This window comes from Mustela erminea, chromosome 7, assembly GCF_009829155.1.
Source record: "Mustela erminea isolate mMusErm1 chromosome 7, mMusErm1.Pri, whole genome shotgun sequence".
NCBI lineage: Eukaryota > Metazoa > Chordata > Mammalia > Carnivora > Mustelidae > Mustela > Mustela erminea.
This window is the reverse complement of record NC_045620.1, coordinates 38,610,066-38,635,291: the sequence shown is the minus strand read 5'-3', so window position 1 is coordinate 38,635,291 and position 25,226 is coordinate 38,610,066. Positions and strand designations below refer to the sequence as shown.

Genomic DNA, 25,226 nt, shown 5'->3' with positions numbered 1-25,226 from the left:
GTCAGTGTCACTTGCATGAGGAGAAAATAACTTTAAAATAGTGCAAGCAAAACAGTGTGATTAAATTTTAGCTGAATCCTGTCATATGTCAGTGGCTTAGATCCTGAGGCTATCTTCCCTTTGTTAGATAGAGAAACTACAAAGTGCTAACCAGATATGAAAGATGTACTGTAGCCGTGCTGAGACTTTTCCCTTATTCAAAACGAAGCATTTGTATGTTAAATCCTATTAAAACTGTCAACCATCCTCTAAAGTTACCTACTTAGTAGTAGTGTTCCATGATTTGGGATATATTGCTGAAGGATTGGGGCCCCCAGATCTAAGATGACAGACATGTTAGAAGACCATGAAGAGAGGCCTGTTAAATATTGGTGCAGGCTCTCTGAGGTTTCAGAGTTCTCCTGAGAAATAGGATTAGAATAAGGGGTTCCTGTTGGTTTGGCATTTTTTCTGTCCTCCTGGGTCCCTGACTGATATATTCACGAGCCATTTCTTTCTTTGGTCTGAGGAAAAGTGGGGTAAGTTTATGTCTGAGTCTGTAGACCCACTTGAGGAGCCTTGAGGCTTAGAAACGCAGTTCTTAACCTTCCTTTTGTTGGACCCCTGTGGGACCTTGGTGTTTAGGTGAGGGGGGACATTCAGAGCTCTATTAAAGAACTTTGTTTAGAAGCCTAACCATCAAGAGAATTTAAGGGCCCTTTAAGGGCTCTTGGTTTCTTTCTTATTTAGATTATTCTCAAATCTCTAAGTAAGCAAGTATTAAAACTCTTAGGGAAACAAATTTCAGAGCGAGTCTCTTGAGGCAGTTTTTGGGTATTTAAGAGATGGGGACTACCGGGATTTCTAATAGGCTGACTGAAATATGCTCTCACCGAGGTTTCAGAGACACGGTGGGCTATATTCCCACAGTGAGAGGACATAAAAAGTGTGCATGGGAATAGTGGTATTTGGTAGTTGTGGAGAGGTGGGATGTAATACTTCTCAACCTCAAATGTTATTTAGACACTACCTAGTTTTTTGAAGTTACTCTTAAGAATTCAGAATTCTGAACAGTACTTTGCCAAATGGCAGGCACTTTCTAAAGGTCAATAGAAAGGAACTTGAAGGAACTCTGTCCCTGACACCTCCTAGGTTATCAACCCCAGACCAAAAAATCTCCTGGCTTCGGAGAAAGGTTTTTGAAAGATGATCTTGGTGGAGGCTGTTTGGGAATACGAACTATTTCTAGTATCTCTGGCAGGAAAATAGCCTTTGAAAAAGGAGGTAAGACATGGCATTAAAAAGGCTTATGTGCAGAAGGAATCTATTAGAGTTTGAAAACTCCGTGCATGTAGGACAATAGCTTTATTTCACTAGGAGAGCATCAGTTTGTATGAACTGTTTATATAAGTAAAATCTCTAATATTTTGATGATAACTAACAACTGGTTGTTTTTTTCCCTACTGCAGGTGCAGGTTATCATTCTGAATCCAAAGCGAAGGAATATAAACATGTATGCAAACGAGCTTGTCAGAAGGTATGAACAGAGTGTGTCTGATGGAAACATTTCAGTTTTGGCCAGCAAGCAGCCTTTTTTTTTTTTTTTTCTTTTAAAAGATTTTATTTATTTATTTGGCAGAGAGAGAGAGAGATCACAAGTAGGCAGAGAGGCAGGCAGAGAGAGGGAGAAGTAGACTCCCTGCTGAGCAGAGAATCCAATGTGGGGTTCCATCTCAGGACCCTGAGATCATGACCTGAACTGAAGGCAGAGGCATAGCCCACTGAGCCACCCAGGCGCCCCTACCAACAAACAGCTTTACCTTGAAATTCAAAATGTTAAGGTTTGACTTCTAAGATGGTCTTTAGTTTTGACCATGAGCTTATTTTGCTCATATTTGTGGGGTGTCTTTTTTGTTTTGTTTTGTGTTTTTTATTCTCCAAATGATACTTAGATCTCTCCCTTCATTTCCCTGCTTAAAGTCTGTATTTTTGGAATTGTGGGCATGTAATTATATATCTTTTAATCTTTGCAAAGGCATTGAGCTCCATTGAAGGAGTAGGGAAAACAGTTCAAAGACAGCTGATGTGTCTTTCTGTGAAGAGAAGAAAATAAATAATAAAGAATTAAAATGGATGCTTTTCTTAGGGAGATTATCCTGTGCTTTTTCCTTCTGTTTTTCATTATGTAGTTTGTATCGTAGCAAATTCATTGTCATTCCTGAGTTTAGCTTTGCTCTTGGTCTCAGTTGTGCTTTTTTTCTCTTTGGCTTTGAGGTTTTGCTAAATTGTTGAATACTTAAATGTGGAGGCAGGAATGGATTCAGAAGAAATATTGTTTGTTTTTATTTTGATCTTGACTATATACTCTTATTGGCAAAGCTTCCATTACTTTTTATGCAAATATAACTTTAGTGGCTAGTATATCGAGTAAATACGGGTCTCTTCCAGCTCATCATTTATAATTAAATACTATTTGAAAGAAAGATTATGCTTTATTAGAGATCCAAGCTTTTTCTTACGAGTGAAATCACATAAATAAATAAGAATATTTTGTTATGGGGATTTTATTGTTTTTTTGAAATTTACAATAAAGCTAAAAGTTCTCTAAACTATTTCATATTTTTTAATCTTAATTTTCAAAGTTTAAGATGTTTACATCATCTGAAAAAAGTAAGTTTTATATAACTATAGTCTTAGAATCCTAATACATTTGGAATGAATACTCAGCCTCCTCAATTTACACAGTGAATGAACTTCTTAAAAGTTTAATGAGAAATATAACTCTTAGCTTTTGAGCATTTTCTCTGTTGACTAAATTGGAGCTTTAGTCGTTCATTTAGAGATCAGTTTTCCTTCTTTCTCTTTCCTTTATACTCTAGAAGTAAGGTAGATTTTGTGGGCCTTTACTCTCTATAGTTTATATTACAAAAGAACATGATTTTTTTAATCTCAATATATTATACAGTAATCTTCCCTTATCCAAGGAGGATATGTTTCAAGACCCCCAGTGAATGCCTGAAACTGCATATGTACCGAACCCTATATGTACTTTTCCTATATATACATACCTTGATAAAGTCTACTTTATAAATTAGGCACAGTAAGAGATTAAAAACAGTAATAATAAAATAGAACAGTTACACTGTGTGTGTATAAAGGTTGTGTGAATGTGGTCTCTTTCTCTGTGAAAATATCTAACTATACAGTACTCACCTCTTCTTCTAGGGATGATGTGAGATGATAAAATGCCTCCATGATGGGATGAAGTGAGTGAATGACTTAGGCATTGGGGCATAGTGCTAGGCTACTCTTAACCTGATATTATGTCAGAAAGAGGATCATTTCCTTCTGGACCGCAGTTGACTGGGTGTAACTGAAATGGGATAAGTGGGAACCACTTGTAGGACCAAAAACATTTTGTCACATGTATGTGTCCATCTAAAGATTCTGAAGTATTTCTGTGACTGAGAGTCATTGTTTTTTATAGTTAGGGGTGTGGAGTGTAGTAGCAGTAGGAGATGTTATTAGCTTAGTCTGATATTCAATTATGTATATAAAATATGAATTATGAGGATATTTATTTTTTCTTTTTCCAAATAGTTATTTAAATTCCAGTTAACATACAGTGCAGTATTAGTTTCAGGTGTAGAATTTAGTGATTCATCACTTACATACAGCAGCTGGTGCTTACCACAACAAGCATCCTCCTTTGAATTATCAGGATATTTAAACCAAACCAAATTGACATAATGTCTGTGGCTGTTTTTTGAATTGCCATGTGATGAATGAGGCCCATTCATTTACTAAATCGCCTGCACTTTGCGTTTAGTGGCTAAATTTTTATTCATTGTCTTAATTTGAGTGATAAGTGAACTGTATCATGAAGTATCTTGAAAAAAGCCCGTGCTTGTTGTAAATCTAAATAGGTTATGTCTTGAAGTATGGAATGGAACTAGTGACCAATTTTTATTAACTCTAAATGTCTGCTACATTTCTTTAAGGTTTTGGATAGTTTCTGGTGTTTGGGGAGTTGTGGTTTTACAATGAATAATCTCCCCCCTTGGTTTCATAGGCAATTGAAAAGCTACAGGCTGGTGCTCTTGCGACAGATGCAGTGACTGCGGCTCTGGTGGAACTTGAGGTATTTCTCTTCTGTGTTTTATTTAAAATATTTGTCAGTTTATGTTCATTATGCTTCAGTGACATGAAAATGTTGAGTTAGTTAACCATCAATTATATGACTAGTGTTTCCCAACTGTATTAATAAAGTTATGAAGAAACCTGTGACAGAGGGTTTTTTTTTGTGAGCTTCATGAATACCAAAGTGATTGGTGTTTAGATACTTAAATTTTCTTGTTATGTTCAGTAGGAAGATTCCTGAAGTTAATTCCCCTTCCCCAAAAGTATTACACGTTTTCTTGTCCAGGAAACAAAAAAATTATAGCTGTTTATAAGTGTCTAAAATAGAAGGGGAGGTTTCCTCATAAACCTAACAGTTAGATTTGTATCCTGAAGCCATGCTGTATGAAATGTGTCTTGTCCAGCGTGATTAACTTGGTTTCTGGTTAACTGAAGACATGGAGAAATTTGGTGGGGAGGCTTTCAAGGTCACTGTACTTGTATACTGTATAGGGAGGGACTGGAACTTTGAGGATAAATTTGTCCTGGAGATATTGAGGCCTTCAGAAGACTGCCTTTGTTGCTCAGACTTAAAGAAGATAGATTGTGTCAGTCTGTATAGAGGATTATAGCGAACAAATAGTTTTCTAGTTGAGAAGAATGCTTGGGAAATCAAGATATGAAAATAAAACAGTGATGAGTTTGAGATAAGAGGTAGATGGAGTGGGTCTTCCCAAGTTGACTGGATTGTGGCCCTTTTGTTTAGGTTCTCATATCAGAGCACCTACCCAGTCATGCCAGGCCTTTCTTTTCTTTGTGAAAATTGCCCAGGAGTTTATGAGACATCCTGGCCATGTTTTCTGTATATTCCCCTGCTTAGTTGTGGAGCTACACTTTTGATCATGCTTTGTAGATTTTAATCTCTCCTGTTAATGCCTTCAGATGGGTCCAACTATAGCTGAGGAAGGTGAACATCTAAGATGGGTACAAGTTCTTTTGTAGTTTGGTTCCTGAGACATCTGACTTGGGATATGTAGTCCCTTCCTGTTTGTGACTGATGCATATTATACCAGCTCTACCAGCCCTTAGCCTGGGGCACCTTACAGATTCTCCTTGAGTCAGTTTTTCCATCTATTATATGGGGGTAATTCCTATTTCATAGAGTTCCAAAGATTGAGTTTAACATATGACAAGCCCTGAGAAGTTAGTAATTATTACTATTAGGAAGTGCTTTGGAAATGATATATATGAGGTAAATATTTATGGTGACTATCAATGAAATGTTTTTACAATGTCAAGAAAAGGTCAACTATATATTGTGGATGAAAGGAGAAAAGTGCTCTAAGAAAGAAGATTGATATACTTACCACGGGATCTTACCTTTACTCAAAACACGGAGAAAGCTTCATCTAACTTAATTCAATTGTTAATTGCAAATCACTCTCCTTTGCGTGTAAGAGGATGTCCTGGGATTATCATTATCAGTGGTGCATAGATGGAGTCAGTGTGGATACATGGAAAGAAAAAGAAGGTTAATGAGTAGCTGGGAGATAATACTGTAATGGCAACTGTGAATACAAAATTGACTAAATTAAGTTTTACTTTTCTTTTCATCTTAGAATAACTTTAATTTTCTCAAGTCATACTTTATATCATGTTGAATATTTTATTACATTTTTCTCCAGTGATGAATCAATCATACTTTTAAAGAATTTACCTGTTTATGCTTAAAAGTGATTAAAAATACATTCTGGAATAGTAAGTTAATCATGAGTAAGTGAGCTCTATAGTTTTGAATGATGACCTCTGTTTTTTAAGAGCGTGGATAGGAAGTTCTTTTTTAAACAAACTTGTTTTATTATTTTGACTGGGCTGTGTTACACGGATAATGGGAGCACAGGAGTGAGTTTAGTATATTTCTCTTCCCCCACCCCCACTGTTAAATTTGGAGAAGAATTTCAATTAATTATCTTTAAGAATCATTTTGATGTGGAATCTTTGAGGTATCTTAGTAGTTTAGAGGCTAAGGTCACTGGAAGTATTTTCCTAAATCTTAAGAATTATGTTGGAAGTCATGCTTGTACTGCCCCCTGCAGTTTCGGTTGCTTTGATTCACCACCTTTAAGCAAGGTGAGGTTTTCAAAAGTTCAGTTGGAGTATTGTAATAGTTCGGGTCAATGGAATGATACAAGGAAATCAGATTCTAATATTTTCTGTACTTAGAAAATTAAAAGTAACAATCTTAAGTCCTTTCAGCTTACTGAAAAGTCCCAGAGAGTTTGGTTTATAATGTATTACATTTAATTTGAGAGTGCCTACTTTTCTTTTCTTTAGTTTTGACCAATCTATCAGTCAAGCTAAGTCTTGTCCTGATTGCTGAAATCATACCTTTTTTTTGGACTTTGGGATGTACTTTTTTGGGGTACAAAAAGCCCCTTATTTTTTAAACTTAGGCAGAATTCCTTGAACACTTTACTAACTGTGGGCTGAAGTGCCTGAAATGGTTTAATGGTCCTTACTGGCTAGAAGGGGTATCTGGCCTGTATTTAAGGAAAAAAAAAAATATACATATATATATTTTTAAAAAAATACATATATATATATAGATATATGTATATCTATATATCTATTTATCTCTCTGTGTGTGTGTTCATATATATATACGCACCTGGGTGACTCAGTCATTAAGCATCTGCCTTCTACTCAGGTCATGATCCCAGGGTCCTGGGATCAAGCCCCACATCAGGCTCCCTGCTCCCCGAGAAGCCTGCTTCTCCCTCTCCCACTTCCCCTGCTTATGTTCCTGCTCTCGTTATCTCTCTCTCTGTCAAAGAAATAAATAAAATTTCAAAAAATATATATACATATGAGAATTTGCACTTAACCAAAGAGTCAAAAGTACACTGATTTCAACTCCATGCCATAGGGGAGGAAGAGACAAGGTAGAAGAAATTTATTTGTATGGCCACATGCACACTTATGCAGGCCATCTAAACACATCATTTTTGACCTTTTCTTAGAAACCGATTACCTTGTGTAGTTTCATTACCCTTGTTTACTACTACAGACAAGTGATGTCATCCTAAGACTACCATTTCTGGACAGTAGAGGGATCTTTGTCATTTAAAGGAGTGGGGAGGTGAGTGCATAAGATCTGCCCGTTAAACTTACCAGCTTCTCTCCTTAGGATTTTGGGAAGGAAGGTGGCCACTTCATTTGAGGCATGCTCTACAGTATGGGAATGAAAATGATATGATACCAAAGTGCATTTTGTTTATCTTCAAAATGTAAGGAGGGAAATGGAAAGGCTAGTTTATAGATCGTATTTTAATTTACTGTTAAACTGATTTGGCCCTATTGTTTCACTTAGCTGTTTATAGCTTTTTGGAGATTGTCCTTACAACTGATGGAAAAGTGACTTCTATCTTTTGGATAGTGCAGTTTTGATCTCATGATAGTGGAGAAGAGGTATTGTGAAACATCTTGATCTTCTTATCTGGGGCTATTCATTTGGAAGACAGTTCTTTTCATGGCTGCTTTGGAATAGTTTTGGTTCAGGTAGCGGCAGTGGATTATAAACTCTACACCATAATTTTGCACATTTCACATGGTATAGCTTCTGATATGAATTTCTTCTTTGAGGAAATTGGTTATAGCTCTGGATGAGTCAACTTAACTTAGAAAGTGTGTCACAGATTCTGATGGAAAACAGGCTTCTTGTAAAATCCCTACTGAAGCTCCTTTTGCACATCAATGTTTTTCTGAGAAAGTATTAATTAATAATAATTTCTAATAAGGAATTCCTTTCTAATAAGGAATCATGGATGAAATGTGAATGACACACTTTTGAGAGGTCATTTGTAGTCATGCATGAGAAAACTGATGAATCTGGCTGAGAGTTTGAATTATGTAGGCTTTCAGAGATTTTGGTCAATTCATTTTGAAAACTAGTTATTTTGGTAGATAGAATACTGTGTATTAAAAATTGTGGTAGATATAGCTTTGACATTTCATATAGTGAGAGGCAGCTTGCACAGTCTCCTTTGTTAAAAATGTTTTGTTGAGTTTATATTATTCTAAGTGGACACCGCAGTTCTTATGTTGACTTAATTTGATTAATCCTTTAAGGCTCCCTATGATCAAGGGAGATGGTAAGTCATGGCTGAAATTAGTTTATTGTCCAAATGCTTTAACATTTAAAGAACAGATTATATCGGGCACATGTCTTTATATCTGTTTGCTAGAAGCTGTTGTCTGTGGGTCTCTGTTTAATCCAATATGATGCTTGCTTATAAACTCTAGGAAAGTTCTTTAAGAAGTAACTTCTTATAGATGGCCAATAGTTTGGGATATGAGAGGAAAAAAACTGTTTGGATTATGACATATTTATATTATTATATATAATATCATTACACTTTTATCTGTCTCTATATCCTCTTAGACCTAGAGCCAGCTCTGCATGCATTTCTTTAAGGCAGGGATCTCCAGAATGTCATCACTGTTGACTAGTCTGTTGTTGGTGCCCCCAATCAAGCCTCTGTGCAGCTGCAGGATTAGGCCACATCCCCTGTTCTTGGCCTGGCATTGTAAATGTGTGCCACAGGGAGGGAGAGAGAGAGAGAGAGTGAGCATCTAAGGCCTGCCAGTCCTTGAAATACTTGGTGGTCGTGGAGATGGTATGGATTGCTCCTGGCATATGCGTATATCTAGGATGGAAGGGGATTTGGGAAGGGCTGATATACCCAACTTCCTCTCAACAGACCTGTTTGCAAGTTTGCTTGTGGAGTTTCTTTGTGAGTAGACACTTAACCACATCCTGCCACATACCCTACTCAGTGGTTTTTTTTGTTGTTGTTGTAAAAAATGGGACATTTGTTTTATAGATGTTTCTGTTTATTTGGGAGGTTAGAAGAGTATGTAAATAAATGAGCATCTCCATTTTTCTGAACATTTTTGGTTTGCAGAGATCATCTTTTCATAAGCAGAGGGTAGCTGAGTATTTCAGTGGTTCCTTGCTTCCTCCTCCCTTCCCCTCCTATGAGGCGTTGAACACACTGGAAGACAGTTTGAGGCATTTAGCTCACATATATACAAGTGCCCATTAACTATAATATGACTGATGAGTCTAATTTTAGACCTAACACTCTTGAAAGTCTCACTTTTCTCTTCAATTTATAATATCTTTTATTCTCTGTAATGTGGGGAGGACCTGTTTTTGTGTATTTGAAGCAAGGAGTTTTACTTTTTATCCTCTGTAGTACTTAACCTGTTTTCATTGCATGAAGTGTGAGTTTTGTCTTTAGATTTTCTTTTTCCTTTTTTTTTTTCCCCCAACTTGGTATCATTGATTATTTCGGTCAAAGACCCCATTTTGCCTGTCTGTTTAGCATTATTTCCAGTGGTGCTTCAGTATTTCTGTGTATTCCAGCTGTTTATAGAGTCTTTATGTTTCTCTGCATTTTTTTTTTTTGTTTTGTTTTATTTTTTGAGGTGTACATACACAGTTACACTTCATGGAGTTGCATCCAGCCAAGTATCCATGTTCTTCTTGTGAAGAGGCAGAGAAAATCACCTCTCCCAAGAATTTCCACCTTCTGACCAAGGGAAATGTGTCCTGAAGAGCTGTACGCAGATGGGAGGCAACTTGTTTGCTTGTTCTGCTGCTAGAGCATTGATTTAATTAGAAGACAGGCTGTGGGTGGCCATGTGCAGACAAAGAAGCACCAGACATGTCGAGCCCAGTTAGCCTGGGACAGTAAAAGTAAGTTACACTCTTTTTAAAACACTTTTGAGTAGTGATGCTAATTCTTGCCTTTAGTACTAAGGGGCAATTTGTAACTTACTGTTTGTGTTTATACAGTGGGTACACCTGTTCTTTTCTGAGGACCCTAGAAATTAAATGTGCTTTCTAGCACAAAGTACCTGCTTAATGGAAAAGCAGTGATTTTTTTTTCTTTAAAAAATTTTTTTAGAATAAAAAGCAAACTGAATCAATTATTACATTCTGATTTAATTTTACACTACATCAAAACTGTGTATTAGTTTTTGGTCAAGTCAAAACACTGAAGTATAGAGCTTATTATGTTTTACTTTGTGCTTATGGGAACATGAAACAGTTTCCTCTTTTTTCTAGCCATTTCTTGATAAGTTGTGTGGACCTTATCAGATGTATTCATCTTGGCTGAATCAGAAGATATGGCCCAAGACTAGACTTAGCAGTTCCTGTGGAGCATGTAGTTTTATATGTGAACCCTCATTTTGCTCTTGGAATTGGTACTCTCCAAGAACATACTACATTTTGGAATTCAGTTTTGAGCTACTTAAAGCTGCATTTGGTAGTACAATGGAGTTGGTGGTAATCTGTGTTTTGGCTGTGTGGAAGCAATTTAGACTTATGAATTGAGTCCTGTATGTCCTAAGATATAAGATTCATTGGCCCTTATATTTGTAGCAGTGTGACTATTGAATCATTTTGTGCGTGTGCATGTGTGTATTTGGGTCATCAGTTTTATAATCGAATATATGCTGTTGTTTTTTTTTCTACTTTCTTGTAATTTCTGGGCTAAGAAGCTTTTTCTGTGTTGAACATTATCACAGGCTGATATCATGAAAGACTGCCCTCTGATTTTAAGTTTATGCCCATTTTCCCAGATTTATTTAGAATCTGGAAAGGAATGAAGAGACTTACATTACATGATTTTTAGGAATCCCAGCAGGATCACATCCTAATTCCCACTCCAAAGCAGGACAAAATATTGCTTCAGTTTTCTTTCATTCATATTCTCTCTGTTCATCTCTCTCCAGTTCTTATGTGTGTAGTAGGTTTTACCTAAATGTTAGAATAATGCAGGATCGCATCCCACTATAGCGGAGCAAACAATTTATAATTAAATTCTAGGCATCCCAGTTGATGAAAGTTCTTTGGTCATTCCCACTGCCAGGGGATTGTTACTAGTTGTCATTCTCACTTAGGGTGTAGCCTCCTGCATGGTACACACATTTCCTGGTAGTTCATGACACGCTTATTATACTAGAACGTAGGATATCAACACTGTTAACACTTGTTAGGCTTCTTAGAAAATCCAGAGTGAGGAACTTATTTATGTTTTCTTCTCTTGGAGTATGTGCAGATGTTAACATTTTCTAGTGTGTTGAAGTCATCTTAATAAAAAGAAGCATTATAGGTTACTACTTAAAAGTTAGTAATCCCCCTTTCTCCCCTCCAATTCTCACCAGGTCCTCACCTCACATTTGATAGAAGGATGACTTAAGTCATTGTGATCCCATGGTCTGTTAGGTTCTTTTTGAGTGATATTTCCATATTATTGTCAACATGGTTAAAAGGTGTAATTATTTAGGTTGAAGGGAAGTGTAAGTGGATGCCAAATTTAGCTCTACTAGAGAAATAGCTACATTTGTCTCTCCTATTGTAGCTCATGTGGAAAGGACAATCTCAGGTACTGTGTGTGCTAACTTCTTCCTGGACATGGTAAAGAATCCAACTAAAACAAAGTTTAAAACTATTTCAGATGTGCAAGTCTATTGGAGCCAATATTTTATTTTAGAGTTTTGTGTTTGACAGACAAGTAACTCTTTGTACTGCAGTTCTGTGGCTTTCAATAAAAAAAAAGAAACCCATGAAAATAAACTGCTGTGATGTCCTTTTTCTGCTTAATTATGTTATATATTTATTTGCAAATTAGGCAGGTTAATAATAGAAAGGGGTTGAGTATAGAGGTGCAGTGCTTTTTTACTAAAGATATTTTTTGGTAATAAAGAAAAAAAATACTTCTAGTTTTTATCAAAATATTGTATGCCAGATCAACAGTTGCTCTAATGAACAAGTATCAACATTTGTTGCAATTTTTATGACATTTCTAGAAGAGTTTGGATGTTTCATGAGCATCATAAAAAGCCTTAGTTCCTAATACATGTGCTATTGTATGTGAACCTTTTTTTCCCAACATAAAATATGTTGTCTTTCGTGTTATTGAAGCATTAAAAAAGTGAACTGTCCTAGATACTAAAACTGGTATTCAATGTAACATATTTGACTTAAATGTTCACAGGGTGTGATGCAAACAAATGCTCTTTCAATTTACATCCAGGAGAGCTAAAGTATTACTTTAACACATGTTAAAAGTAGAGCACTGTAACTATTTGGCTAGATATAATTCCGGGCTGTCTAAGTTGAGTAATTTCCCCAGGCATTCCAACTTTGATCAACCACAGCAAGAACTTTTAGCATGTCTGTAAAGCAGCCAGTGCATCTGTAAATATGTCCTGAGGTAGAGAGAATGCCAGAAAAAGAAAGAATACTTGCTGTCGTTAAGGAGCAGTTACAGAATGAAAATGGAAAGTTTTTTTGTTTCCCTAGGAACTTTTTTTAGATCATTGAGCCTCTGATGTCTAAGTATGCCCTGTGGTTCTGTATTAATGAATGAAAGATACTTCATTTGGGCCTAGTAAAAATGTTTTCTGGCTAACTGCTGCTGAAACTTATTGGTTAGAGTCCATTAATTCTTAACGTTTCCAGTCTTTATTAATGTAATGTTAATTGGCTAAAAAAATCCAACATAAACAAGAGTGTATATCAGTCAAGTATGTCTTGGTTGTTTTTCATTGGCTAGTATTTAGGTGAAAGTATTCTCATATGCAGTGTTTTAGAGAATAAATCTAAAAACAGGCAGCAACATCATTATAGAAATAATTTCTTAATATCTTTGTTTTCAACAAAGGTGAAAATAGGTTTTTTGGGTTTTATTTTCAGTGACTTGAATATGAATTTGCAAATACCTATTAGTTTCTATATACAAACATTAACTAAGAATTTATAATGGTAAATTGCCCTGTGCTATGTTGGGAGCTGCATGTTTCCCATATTTTTGGACACAACATGCTCTTATCACATGGATATCACTTGCCTGGAGGTTTTTTAAGGAATTAGTAACTACTTGCCTGCTGGATATTAAATTGGACATTCTGGCTAGCTTTTTTCTGTCTTTGTTTTCTGTAGTCCCGTGATAACAAATATCGTGACTTCTAATTAGCTCCAGTTGTGAAAGTTCTGCTTTTTAAGTCAATATTATATCAAACATTAGTTGAGGGGTGCCTGGGTGGCTCAGTGGGTTAAGCCTCTGTCTTCATCTCAGGTCAGGAGCTCAGAGTCCTGGGATTGAGCCCTGCATCGGGCTTGCTGCTCAGGTGGGAGCCTGTTTTCCTCTCTCTCTCTGTCTGCCTCTCTGCCTACTTGTGATCTCTCTATCTCTGCATCAAACAAATAAATGAATGAATAAATAAAATCAATCAATCAATCAATCAATCAATCTATTAAAAAAAAACACGACATTAGGATGAATCCATAATCTTGTAATTTCTGTATGGTAGATCCCTATGATCGTCCACATTTTTCAGTTACTCAAAACAAGGATAACACAGTTAAATAAAATTAACTGTAGTAAAAACAACAACAAACAAACAAACAAAAACCTAGTAGCTTTACCTTCTCTTAATAGAGTGTTGTTGTGTTTTTTTTTCATAACTGGACAAAAGGCAGTATAATTGGTAGATTTACAGCTTTTAAGCCCATCCCCAATATCCTGAAAGAGGTGCAGAGAAATGGTGATTGGGCAAGTTGTGGAGGGTGGGTAGGGGAAGGGCAAAGTTTGGGTAAGCTAATTGTGATTTCATAGGCAAGGTACTCAAGTGGATTTCTGAGTTGGTTACCTTGTTATTGTTTGTTTGCCCAAGAATTTTTCTGTATATATTGTCCATCTGAATGCTATTAATTTCTTCAAACTTAATATTTGCTTGATTTCATGTGCCTGTTGCTTTCATCTTGAAATCTCTATAGTTCACACTGAGATGAGAGCCAGCTTTTATAAAACTATGTAGGATCTGGTATCTAATTTATAGATAGATTCTTACTATCCTTTAATTATTTTACCTGATTCTCTTTGTCATATTTTACATACTACCCAAATATTGATACCACTGCCCCCCTCCATGTAACTGTGTAAGTTTTACATGTTTTTGTGTGTGTGTTTTGTTTTTTGAATTTTTCTGCTCCAAACTACTAGCCCCAAAGAGAGTATCATGTTTTATCATTTTGATAATGGCAGTCACTATTGGATAAAGTTGTAGATGAAGTTGATTAATAGTGATCAAGGAAGTCTTGAGAAAAATTCTAGGATTCCTCATTCTTCTTGTGGATTCTGGGGATAAAGCTTATCTGACTTGTTTGTAGGAGCAAAAAAGTATTATAAATTCCAGTCATGATAATCAGAAGATATGTGGCATTCCTGACCACTAACATGGCACTTCTTAGTAAATAAAGTGTGTTGACATGTAGTAGTTAGATTATAGGGCTTACTTCTGTATTTATTTTTCTTGTTTAAATAGCAAAAAGGAAGAATATTCAGTATTTTAAATATTCAACTAAGCATGAGAATGAAATCACGATTTGTTGTTTGGACTGGCATTTGTGTCAGAGAGCTTCTTTGTCTGGAATCTGTATTATATATTCAGTTTTCACTGAAGACTTAGCAAAGCTCAGATTTTACATCAGAAGCTTGATACCTTACTAACTCGTGGGCCAGTGGTTGCAGAAGAGACACCTCATATGTTAATTGGCTCATAGACTAGTTTTAAAAATTGGAATTTGTTGCCAACATTTAAAAACTAGGAGACTCAAAAATCTGGATTTCAAACTTCTTTTGAAGAAAATAAGACCTGGCCACATGGAGCATGCATTCTCTCAGGGCTATAGTCTGCTAGGGCCGAATGACAGCTGCCGTTTTTGGCACAGGAGGCTTTGTAATTAAGACTGTATTTCAGTTCAAGGTAAAGCAGAAAATAAGACTTGGACAGATACACCAACTTTTGTCTTGTTGAAAGGGCCAAGAAAATGAATTGATAGCTTAACAGGGATTTCTACCAAAAGTAAGAGTAAAACTGGAATGAGCTTTGATTTAATTTTTTGCAGTTGGAATTGGACTGAAATATTAACTTATTATTTTGAAAATGAACTTCAAATCAAACTAAAGACTTTCAAAAAATTTCCCATTGAAGCACTTTGAACCAGAACCTAGAATCTCACTCCAAAGAGTTTAGAGCTGGAGCTAAAGCAGATCAAAATACTGTATGGCCCAACTAAGATTGAACTAAATTGTTCCTTTATTTACTTTTTGTCTCAGGAGTAAAATATTATTTTCAGTGTTCGTGGTTAAGAATGTACCAGAAATGACCATAAGTACAAGCATATTGCACTAATTTCCAAACTTTGTCTTGCTTAGCTAATTTAGCTTCCAACATCATTTATCTTATCTTGAGCCCACTACTTTGTAATGGAAAACATACTTAGAAAAGTCGTTGATTTGCACATAATATTTGTGGCTGCATATGTGAGGATTACCCAGAAAGCTTTGTATGTCCTTTTTAGTAATTCTCTCATTTTATTAATCTTTTTCCAATTCATCTAATTTTTCTTCAGTAAAATTGAATCTTGGCTCCCAAAGTGGTTAGCTTTTGTAGCCTCTCATAGTTCATTGGTGTGTTTTTGCTTTTTGCCTCTTCCATGCTGTTGCTGATAAATGCCTTTATTTTTTAAAAATTTAAAAAATATTTTATTTATTTATTTGTAAGAGAGAGGGAGGTGAGAAAGAGAGAGCAAGAGAGAGAGCGAGCATGATTGGATGAGAGGGGCAGAGGAAGAGGGAGAAGTGTCCGATCCCAAGACCCTGAGACCGTGACCTGAGCCGAAGGTAGAGGCTTAACCACTGAGCCACCCATGTGCCCCAAATTACTCATTTAAAAGTAATGCAGTGGCATTCAAACATTCATAATACCATACCACTATCACTTTCTGTCTTGTTCCAGAAACACTTCTATCTCCACAAAGGGAACTGTGTACCTATTAAGCAGTTGCTTTCCATTCCCTCCTCTCCTAGCCCTATGGCGACCACCAATCTGCTTTCTGTCTCTATGGATTTACCTATACCGGACATTTCCTATAAATGGAATCATACAATATGTGATCTTTTGTGTCTTCTTTTACTCAGCATAATATTTTTAAGATTCATTCATATCATAGCATGTGTCAGAACTTCATTCCTTTTGTAGAGGATTATTCAGCATTGTTCATGATTATGCCGCAATGTATTTATCCCTTCATCTATTGGTGGACATCTAAGTTGTTTCTACTTTTTCACAATTGTGGAAAGTGTTGCTGTGAACATTCCTGTACAAGTATTTGAGTACCAGATTGTTAAGTCCTACTAACTGCGTATTTAAGTTTTTGTGGAATCATCAAACTGTTTCCACAGCAGTTGACCGATTTTCTATTACCAACGGCAGTGTATAGTTACTCTGTATTCTTGCCAGCACTCACTCTTTTTGTCTTTGTGATTCTAACCTTCTTATAGGTGTGAGGTGGTACATCACTGTGGTTATGATTTTTATTTCTCGAATGATTAATGATGTTGAACATCTTTTCTTTCTTTCTTTCTTTCTTTTTTTTTTTTTTTAAAGATTTTATTTATTTATTGGACAGACAGAGATCACAAGTAGGCAGAGAGGCAGGCAGAGAGAGAGGAGGAAGCAGGCTCCCCACTGAGCAGAGAGCCCGATGTGGGGCTCGATCCCAGGACCCCAGGACCATGACCTGAGCTGAAGGCAGAGGCTTTAACCCACTGAGCCACCCTGGCGCCCCTGAACATCTTTTCATGTGCCTGTTGACCATTCGTCCATTTTCTTCAGAGGAATGTCTGTTGATGTCTATTCAAGTCCTTTGGCCATTTTTGAATTGGGTTGTTTTTTGGTTATTAGGAGTTCTTGATATATTCTAGATACTATAGTACTGCTGCAAGTCTGAAATTATGTCAAAATAAATACTTGAAAGGAAAAATAAATTGTAATTACCCACATAGTTTTCTTGTCTCCTCAGTATAGCCCTCTGACCATGCCCAGTACTCCCTGTCTCCTGGCCTGTTTCATTTTTCTCCATTATGTTTACTACTATGTAATATGCCATCTAATTTATTTAATGTCTTATTGTCTGTCTCCTATAGCTAGAATGGGGGTTCCACGTGGGAAGGATATTTTTCTGTTTTGCTGTATCTCCACGGTTTACTTCCCAGATTTACAAACTATGGCCTGAAAGCCAAATCTGGACTGCTGCCTGTTTTTGAATGGTCTGCAAGCTCAATATGGTTTTTACTTTTTTAAATGATTAGAAAAAAAGTCAAAAGAAGGATAATGTTTCATGACACCAGAAAATTATATGAAACTTAAATTTTGGTGTTTATAAATGAAATTTTATTGGAACAAAGCCATGCTTATTCCTTTTTGTATTTTCTCTGGCTGCTTTCATGCTACAAAGGCAGAGTTGAGTAGCTATGGAATTGCCTGTGTGGCCCCCAAAGTCTGAACTATATAATGTATCTGGTGCTTTACAGAAAAGATTTACCTGCCACATAGGTGGCCAATAAATGTCTGTTGAGTGAATGAAACTTAACCTGTACCACCACAGAGGAATCTAAATTGGAAATCTTTCAGTAATCCAGTTCTCAAAAGTTTGACCTTAATTAGCTGCTGAACAAACCCCAAAAAATCCCCAAGTGATTTTTTTGTATATGTGCTGCTGAAACGAGCACTCCAAATGACTTTTTGGTGATACATTTTCACTGATATCTATTCATCCTGTAAATAATGAGAATTGATGATAAAATACCAGGGAATTTGTAATTCTTAGGAGAGTGTCAGATAGGATAAGTGTACTGCACAGGTTTTGCCAGTGTTAGTTTGAAAAAGACTGTAGGAACATGGGGTATACATCCTGTTTTTATTACTCTGTTTAAGAAAAAGTCAACAATTAGTTTGTTTTAGAAGTTGTTTTTTCCCTCTTTCTCTTCAGCTTTAGGTTAATAAAGCTACCTGCTTGTTGGTGAAGGCAATAATTAAAATGATTAACATAATTTGAATAAGTAACCATATTATCACATAATTTCATTCTACTATATTTTATTCATCTTATGATATATTTGTTGATTTGCACTAGAGTAACAGGACATGAATACTAATATATTAGTAATTTCCTATAAATGTCTAACTTCTTATAGGAAGATAGAAATTGGACAAACATAAATCATTTTATATAAAAATGATTTTATAATGTGACAGTCTAGTTTTTATACAACATTTGAAAATTAAATTGTTTGTATCTGTAAGAGCTGTTAATAGAGGTCTCATAATAGATCCCCGGAGGTACAGTATACCCTTTAGTTCTTATTTTATTTTATTTTATTTTATGCTTTCAGCAAAGGACATTAAATGGGTAATACAGGTTGTGGTTTATAGTGAAAGAGTAATGTTTTGCAGATCTTTGCCTTGGCTTGGTGTTTCCAAATTTTGTTAATAGGAAAGGGTTTACAGGTCATGATGGGGATGTAGCTCCTGACTTGCATTCTTGGCCTTTCCACCCTCTCTTTGCTGGGTCAAGCAGTCAGAGGGATCTTACTTTGTAAAACTTGTGTCTCCTCTGAAGGTTATGAGTAAGCTTAAAAAATATTTTGCTTTTAAAATTTCATCTTGTAGAAGCTGAAAATGCTCTGGCTTGAATTTATTTCATTTCTCTTGTTTTAATTGTGAAAAGATTAGATTCTTAATACTCTTAAATTCTGGCATTTCTCTGTAAGAGTAACTTGTAAGGATAAGTATCAGCTTAAGGGTTATAATTCACAATGATCAATTATCCTATTTATATCTAGTTATAATTAACTCCTGTTCATTCATTCTACAGATATTTATTGAGTACCTAATAAATGCCAAACATTACGTTAGACATTAGGATACAACACCGAAAAAGACAAATTATTGTACTTATGGGGCTTAACATTCTGGGGATAGAACTACACAAAAAGTACATGTAATATCAGGTACTGAAAAGTGCCGTAAAGAAGCATAAGATAGTGAGAGGAAAAAAAATGGTTGGGAAAGTTGGTGAAATGCTAATAACTCAGTAAGGGGAAGGCCCTCTGATACCATGTGAACAGAGACTTAAATGAAATAGAGGAGAAACCCATGTGAAGATGTTGGGGAAGAGAGTTTTTGCTTAGAGGAAAAAGTGCCCTATTATCCCTTATTCCATCTTATTCTTTATACCACATCACTGTTGGACATTAGCTATTTATACGTATGTATATATATGTGTTTACACACACACACATACACACACACACCCCTTCACACATATGTGCTTGCACACGCACACGGTCTTTATTGATTGGCTCTTTCTCCTACTAGAGTCACTCACTACACTTAGCATTTCAAAGGATTAAATGAACAAATGTAAAAGCCCTAAGGTGGCAATGTTCTCTATGTGCCCATGAATTGCAAGGAAGTCAGTGTGGCTGGTACATAAGATGTGTGAGGGAGGGAGGGCCAGGTCATGTAGGATCTTGTAACCCTTGGGAATTAGGACTTTAGATTTTAAGTATTATGGGAAACCATTTAAATTTTTGAACATGAGAATAACAGGGTCTAATAGATATTAGAAGGATTGCTTGCTACTAATTGGGCGTAATTATTTCTAGTTGTACAAAATGATTTAGGTCAGAAAATCAACAAATGACCATTTAAAAACTTAATGTATGTTTTTTGTAAGGGGAAAATTAGTATATAGGTGATTAGTTTATATCAAGTGAGAGGTACACTTCTTTTTTGTCTGTTTTATCAAAGTATAATTTATATACAATAAAATTTACCAATTTTAATTGTATAATTTGATGTTATGATAAATGTATACAATCATGTATCCACCAATATAATCATGATATGTGACATTTCTGTCACTTCCAAAATTCCCTCTTAATGTCTCTCTGCAGGGGAGAGGCATTCTTTGAGTGGCCCCTGGCAACCACTGTCTGCTTTTTATCATAATTTGGCCTTTTCTAGAATTTGGATTAAATATAATCATACACTATGTGGTCTTTTGTGAGTGGCTTCTTTCACTTAGCATGATGCTTTTGATATTCCTTCATATTGTTAGGTGTATTAGGGGTTTGTTCCTTCATTGCTGAGTAGTATTTCATTGTGTTGATATATCATAATTTTTTATCTATTTACCAGTTGATGGTCATTTGGGTTGCTTCCAGTTTTTGGCTGTTCTGATTAAGCTGATATGAACATTTCTATTCAAGTCTTTATGTGGACATATGCTTTCATTTTTCTTGGATAAATACCCAGGAGTAGAATTTCTGGATCTATGGTAAGTGTATACTTAACATTAAAGAAACTGCCAAGCCATTTGTAATTTTCATTCTTACTAGCTAATGGATGAGGGTTGCAGTTGTTCCACATTCTTGCCAATACTCGCTATTGTCTGTTTTCTTAATTTTAGCCATTTTATTATTTTATTTCATTTTATTTTAAGCCATTTTAGAGGTTTATATAGTGGTTTTAACTTACATTTCCCTAATTGCTGGTGATGTTATGCATCTTTTCATATGTTATTTGCGATCAGTACATAAAATTGTTTCCCATTAAAAATTTTGGATCATTTGTCTTACTGAGTTGTGTGAATTTTTTATATACTCTGAATGTAAGTCCTTTATTTTGTATATTTTGTAGGTTTTTTTCTCCCAAGCTGTGGGTTGATTTTTTTTTTAAAGAAACTTTCAATTTTAGAACAGTTTTAGATTTACAGAAAAATTCAGAAGATAGTACAGAGAATTCCCATATACTTAACACCTAATTTCCCCTATTACTAACATTTACATTAGTATGGTGTATTTTTCACAATTAATGAACCTGATTTGACACATTATAATTAACTGAAGTCCATACTCCATTCAGAATTCCTTCATTTTTACCTAATGTAAATGCTTTTTCTGTTCCAAAGTGTTTTTTACCGTAGATTTTTAAAATTTTCATCTTAGAAGTTCAGTTTATTTTTTTTTAATAGCTTCCTTTTCTTTCCTTTTACCCTCGTGTTTTCTTACACCTACATGAACATACAGAGCATGTTTGTGAGAGCTGTCTTAACATTATTAGCTAGCTTTGGAATTGTCTGCTACTTCTGTCATTTGTGTCATTTCTGGATCTTTTTTTCATTGTAATTTCTTCTGGTTATGGGCCATAGTTTTCTGCTTATTTACATGTCTGGTCATCTTTGGGTTTATACTAAACATTGTGAATTTTATATCTTTGGGAGTTGACTATTGCAGAACTTTGTTTTGGGACACTTGTTCATTGTAAATCATTTTTATTTTTTTGAGGCTTGCTTTAAAACTTTGTTAGTGCTGGTCTAGAGTAAATTTTCTAAAGTTAATTGGGTCTAATTTTTGTGGCGTTACCTTCTGAGACTTTCCCTGATAGCCTCAATCTGGCTGATGGGAAGATAACCTAGTCTCCCCTCTGTATGGGCTCCAGAAATTGTTTAGCTTACTGTTTTCCAGAGCATTTTCCTTTGGCCTTGGAAGTTCCCTAACAAATATATGCAGACTAATACTTATTTAAAGACTCTGGATCTCTGGACTTCTCTCTGTAGCTTTTTTCTTTTTGTACCCTGTACTGCATTTACTAGGCTTTCTAGCCTCCTTGAACTCATAACTTCATCCCCTCAACTCTGGAAGAATGTTGGCTCTTTTGGGTTTCTTTTCCCTGTGCTATGGCCTGGAAAGTATCTCTGGGAATTAAGTTGAGGCATCTAATTTGTGACTCTTCTTTCAGGATCACAGTCCTGTGCTGGCCTTTGATTGAAATCCATTTGTTGTGTATTTTGCCTGATTTTCTAGTTAGGACGATAAATATAATCTCTATTATGTCTTCATAGTCAGAAGTAGAAGTTCAGTAGATATACTTCTAAAAAAATTTATTTATCTTTTAAAATTTCTATTCAGTGTTCCAGAATTCATTGTTTATGCACCACACCCAGTGCTCCATGCAATATGTGCCCTCCGTAATACCCACACCCAACCTCCCACCCTCTTCCCCTCCGAAATCCTCAGTTTGTTTCTCAGAGTCCACAAAACAAAAAAACCCAAACCTTTGTAATGTAATTTACTTGCTTATAATCTCTTCTGCTCTGTTCTGTATGAAAAGATCCAGGGCAAGAATTCGGTCTTCATCTGTATTAAACCATAATTCTTAATTAGTTAATCAATCAATAAAATTAATTATTATTTTATTATTCTTTGGTTGTGATCTCTTTCCCAAGATTTAATTATGAACTGATTTAGCTAGAAATATTAAGTTGGAAGACCTTAATGAAAATCCTTATGCTTAATTATGCATACTCTTTCCTCCATCTTATAAAATGCCTTTTCTTATTCATGGTTTTATTTATTTCTCAAGTTTCACAGTTCTGTTCCTTTCCCTTCTCTCTCTCCTTTTTTCTATTCCTACTACTATCATTTCCATGCCAGGTAGTTAGTATTTCAAGCCAAGTTGTAAAATAGCCCTCAGTTTGGTCTCACTGATTTCAGTCTCCTCTCCTTCCTTCTCATACAACATGTGAATGTCAGTTTGTTTCCTTGACCAATATACCCATTTTGACTTTCTCTTATACAGAAATCTTGACTGGCTTCTCAATGTTTTTTTTTTTATTCAGGTTCAGCTTCTGATTTATTCAGCATGTCTCAGTCTTCAGATTTGGCTCCAGTAAATCATTTTTGCTAAATGTGTCTTCTGTGGCTCTGATGCTTTCCCATTGCTTATATGTTGCTCACATAATTTCCATCAGCTGGAATTTTCTAGCTTCCTGGCTACCTTCAGGAAACCTGCTGTTAACTTTTCTTAGTGGGCCATTGCTTTTGAGTGCTCAAAGCATTTATTATCTGTTTACTCAGTTCTATATAATTACATACTTTTTTGTTTTTTTTTCTATCCTGTGATCTTATTTAAAGTTCTATTGACTATAAGGTTATTTAACTGCATTAGGACAAAAGCCCTGTTCTCTAATCCCTGACCCCTTTGCTCTAGTTATAGGTACATATTAAGAAGGTTTAATGTTGTAGTCAGTTTTCTTGGATCTTGAAGAAATACAGGAAACGGGGTATTTGTAGATGATATGAGGCATTTGGTGATCTAAAGGTTGATCCAGATTTGCCCTAGTTTATTAGATAATATAGGTCTTACCTTAGAACAGAGTTAATTTTCTGGATTGACTCAGTTTTCTAGAATGTGAGGTACAGGAGTAGGCCTTTCATCTATGCAGTGATGCTGAGGAGTGTCAATGTGATTTTTCCACACCTGGCTCTTTTTTTTTTGAAGTCTTTTAGAACTTTCTCCCCATGATGTTTATTTTTGTTGTAAGATTTTATATTGTTACATTCCCCCCCGCCCCCCGTATCTGTGGTTGGGAATCATGTATGATAATATATTGACATAACAAGACTAGTGGTATATATATTTAAAAGCTTTATTCACAGTATTAAAAAAATAAGGCAGTATCTTTCTTTTAGATTTCAAATACATGACTGACGTCTTTTTGTTTTCTAAAATTTAAATTCAGCTAGCAGCCAACATATAGTACATTATTAGTTTTTGATATAATGTTCAATGATTCATTAGTTGCATATATGACCCATTGCTCATCATGTGCTCTTCTGATTCTAGGCCTTTATGTTCTGTGTAGTCTGCTGATATAAGTTTTTTTTTCTTCATGGTCTCTTTTTATTTTTATTTTTTTAAAGATTTTATTTATTTGAGAGAGAGAGAGATTTGGGGAGGGGGGCGAGAAGGGGGAGAGAGAAAGAATCTCAAGCAGGCTCCATGCTCAAAGTGACGTCTGATGTGGGGCCTGATCTCACAATTGTGATCGTGACCTGAGCTGAAATCAAGAGCTGTATGCTCAACGAACTGGCCAACCCAGGGACCCCTTCATGATATCTTTTTAAATATATATTTCACATACCATAAAATTCACTCTTTCATAGTATACAGTTCACTGGTTTTTAGTATATTAATAAAGTTCTGCAGCCGTTGCATCATCTACTTTTAGTTCATCTGAATCACCACAAAAAGAAAAACAGTACATATTAGCTGTCACTTCCCATTCCCCCTTCTGCAACCCCTGGCAACCGCTAATCTACTTTATGGATTTTCTTTTCTGGAAATTTCTTATAAATTGGATCATCCAGTATGTGATCTTTTGTGACTGACTTCTTTGACTTAGCATTATGTTTTTAAGGTTCATCCATATTTTGCCCTGTGTCAGTACTTTATTACTTTTTATTGCTGATTAATACTCCACTGTATGGATATACCATGTTTTACTTACCCATTCATCAGTTGGTGGGCATTGAGTTGTTTTCAGAAGTGCTGGCATATGTTGTGATTATATGGGTATAAGTTTTGTGTAGATAGTTCATTTCTCTTGTGTATATACCTAGAAATGGAACTGTTGGGTCAAATGGTAACTTTTAAGTTTTTGAGGGGTTTCCAGATGTTTTCCAAGGTGGTGTACCATTTTACATTCCCATCAGCAGTGTATAAGCGTTCCAATTTCTTTATGTCCTTGCCAACACATCTGTCTTTATGATTCTTTTTGATGTTATTGTAAGTGGAATTATGGGTGTGAAGAAGTAGCTTATTGTGGTTTTGATTTGCCTTTCCTTGATGAGTAATGGTGTTGAGCATCTTTTCATGTGATTATCGACCATTTATTTATCTTCTTTGGAGAACTGTTAATTCATATTCTTTATGCATTTTAAAATTGTGTTTTTATTTTAGAGTTGTGGGAAGTTTTTTATATATCTTGGATACAAATTTCTTGTGAAATAAATGATTTACAGTCCCCCACTCCCATTCTATGAGTTTTTCTACCTTTTTTATTGTGTGCTTTGAAACTCAAAAGTTTTAATTTTGGTGATATCCAATTTATCTAGTTTTTTCTTTGTGGTTTTTTTTTTTTTGTGCTTTTGTGTCATATCTAGGAAACTGCTGTCTATTCTGAGGTCATGAATGTTTGCCCTAAGTTTTTTTTGAATGGTTTTATAGTTTTAACTCTTACATTTAGGTCTTTGATCAACTTGGAGGTAATTTTTGTATAGAGTGTGAGATAGAACCCAGCTTTATTTTCTTGGATTGAATATCCAGTTGTCCCAGCTCCCCCCAGAAAAAAGACTATC

At 35.4% G+C, this 25,226-nt stretch overlaps 1 protein-coding gene across 9 annotated transcripts in view; it reads left to right on the top strand.

The window, feature by feature from the left end:
• Positions 1–25,226, top strand: part of TASP1 (taspase 1) — a 264,514-nt gene that overhangs the window by 10,672 nt on the left and 228,616 nt on the right. For 8 of the 9 annotated variants that reach the window (XR_004287596.1, XR_004287593.1, XR_004287595.1 and 5 more), the window contains exons 3-4: positions 1,449–1,516; positions 4,052–4,120. Coding sequence is in view for 2 of the 9 variants with exons in the window: in XM_032351428.1 (XP_032207319.1) it covers positions 1,449–1,516; positions 4,052–4,120 (137 nt within the window). In the remaining 7 variants the exon portion in view is untranslated. Of the gene's footprint in view, positions 1–1,448; positions 1,517–4,051; positions 4,121–9,721; positions 9,860–25,226 lie in introns of those variants that run through there. The other variant, XM_032351430.1, reaches the window with a different exon arrangement.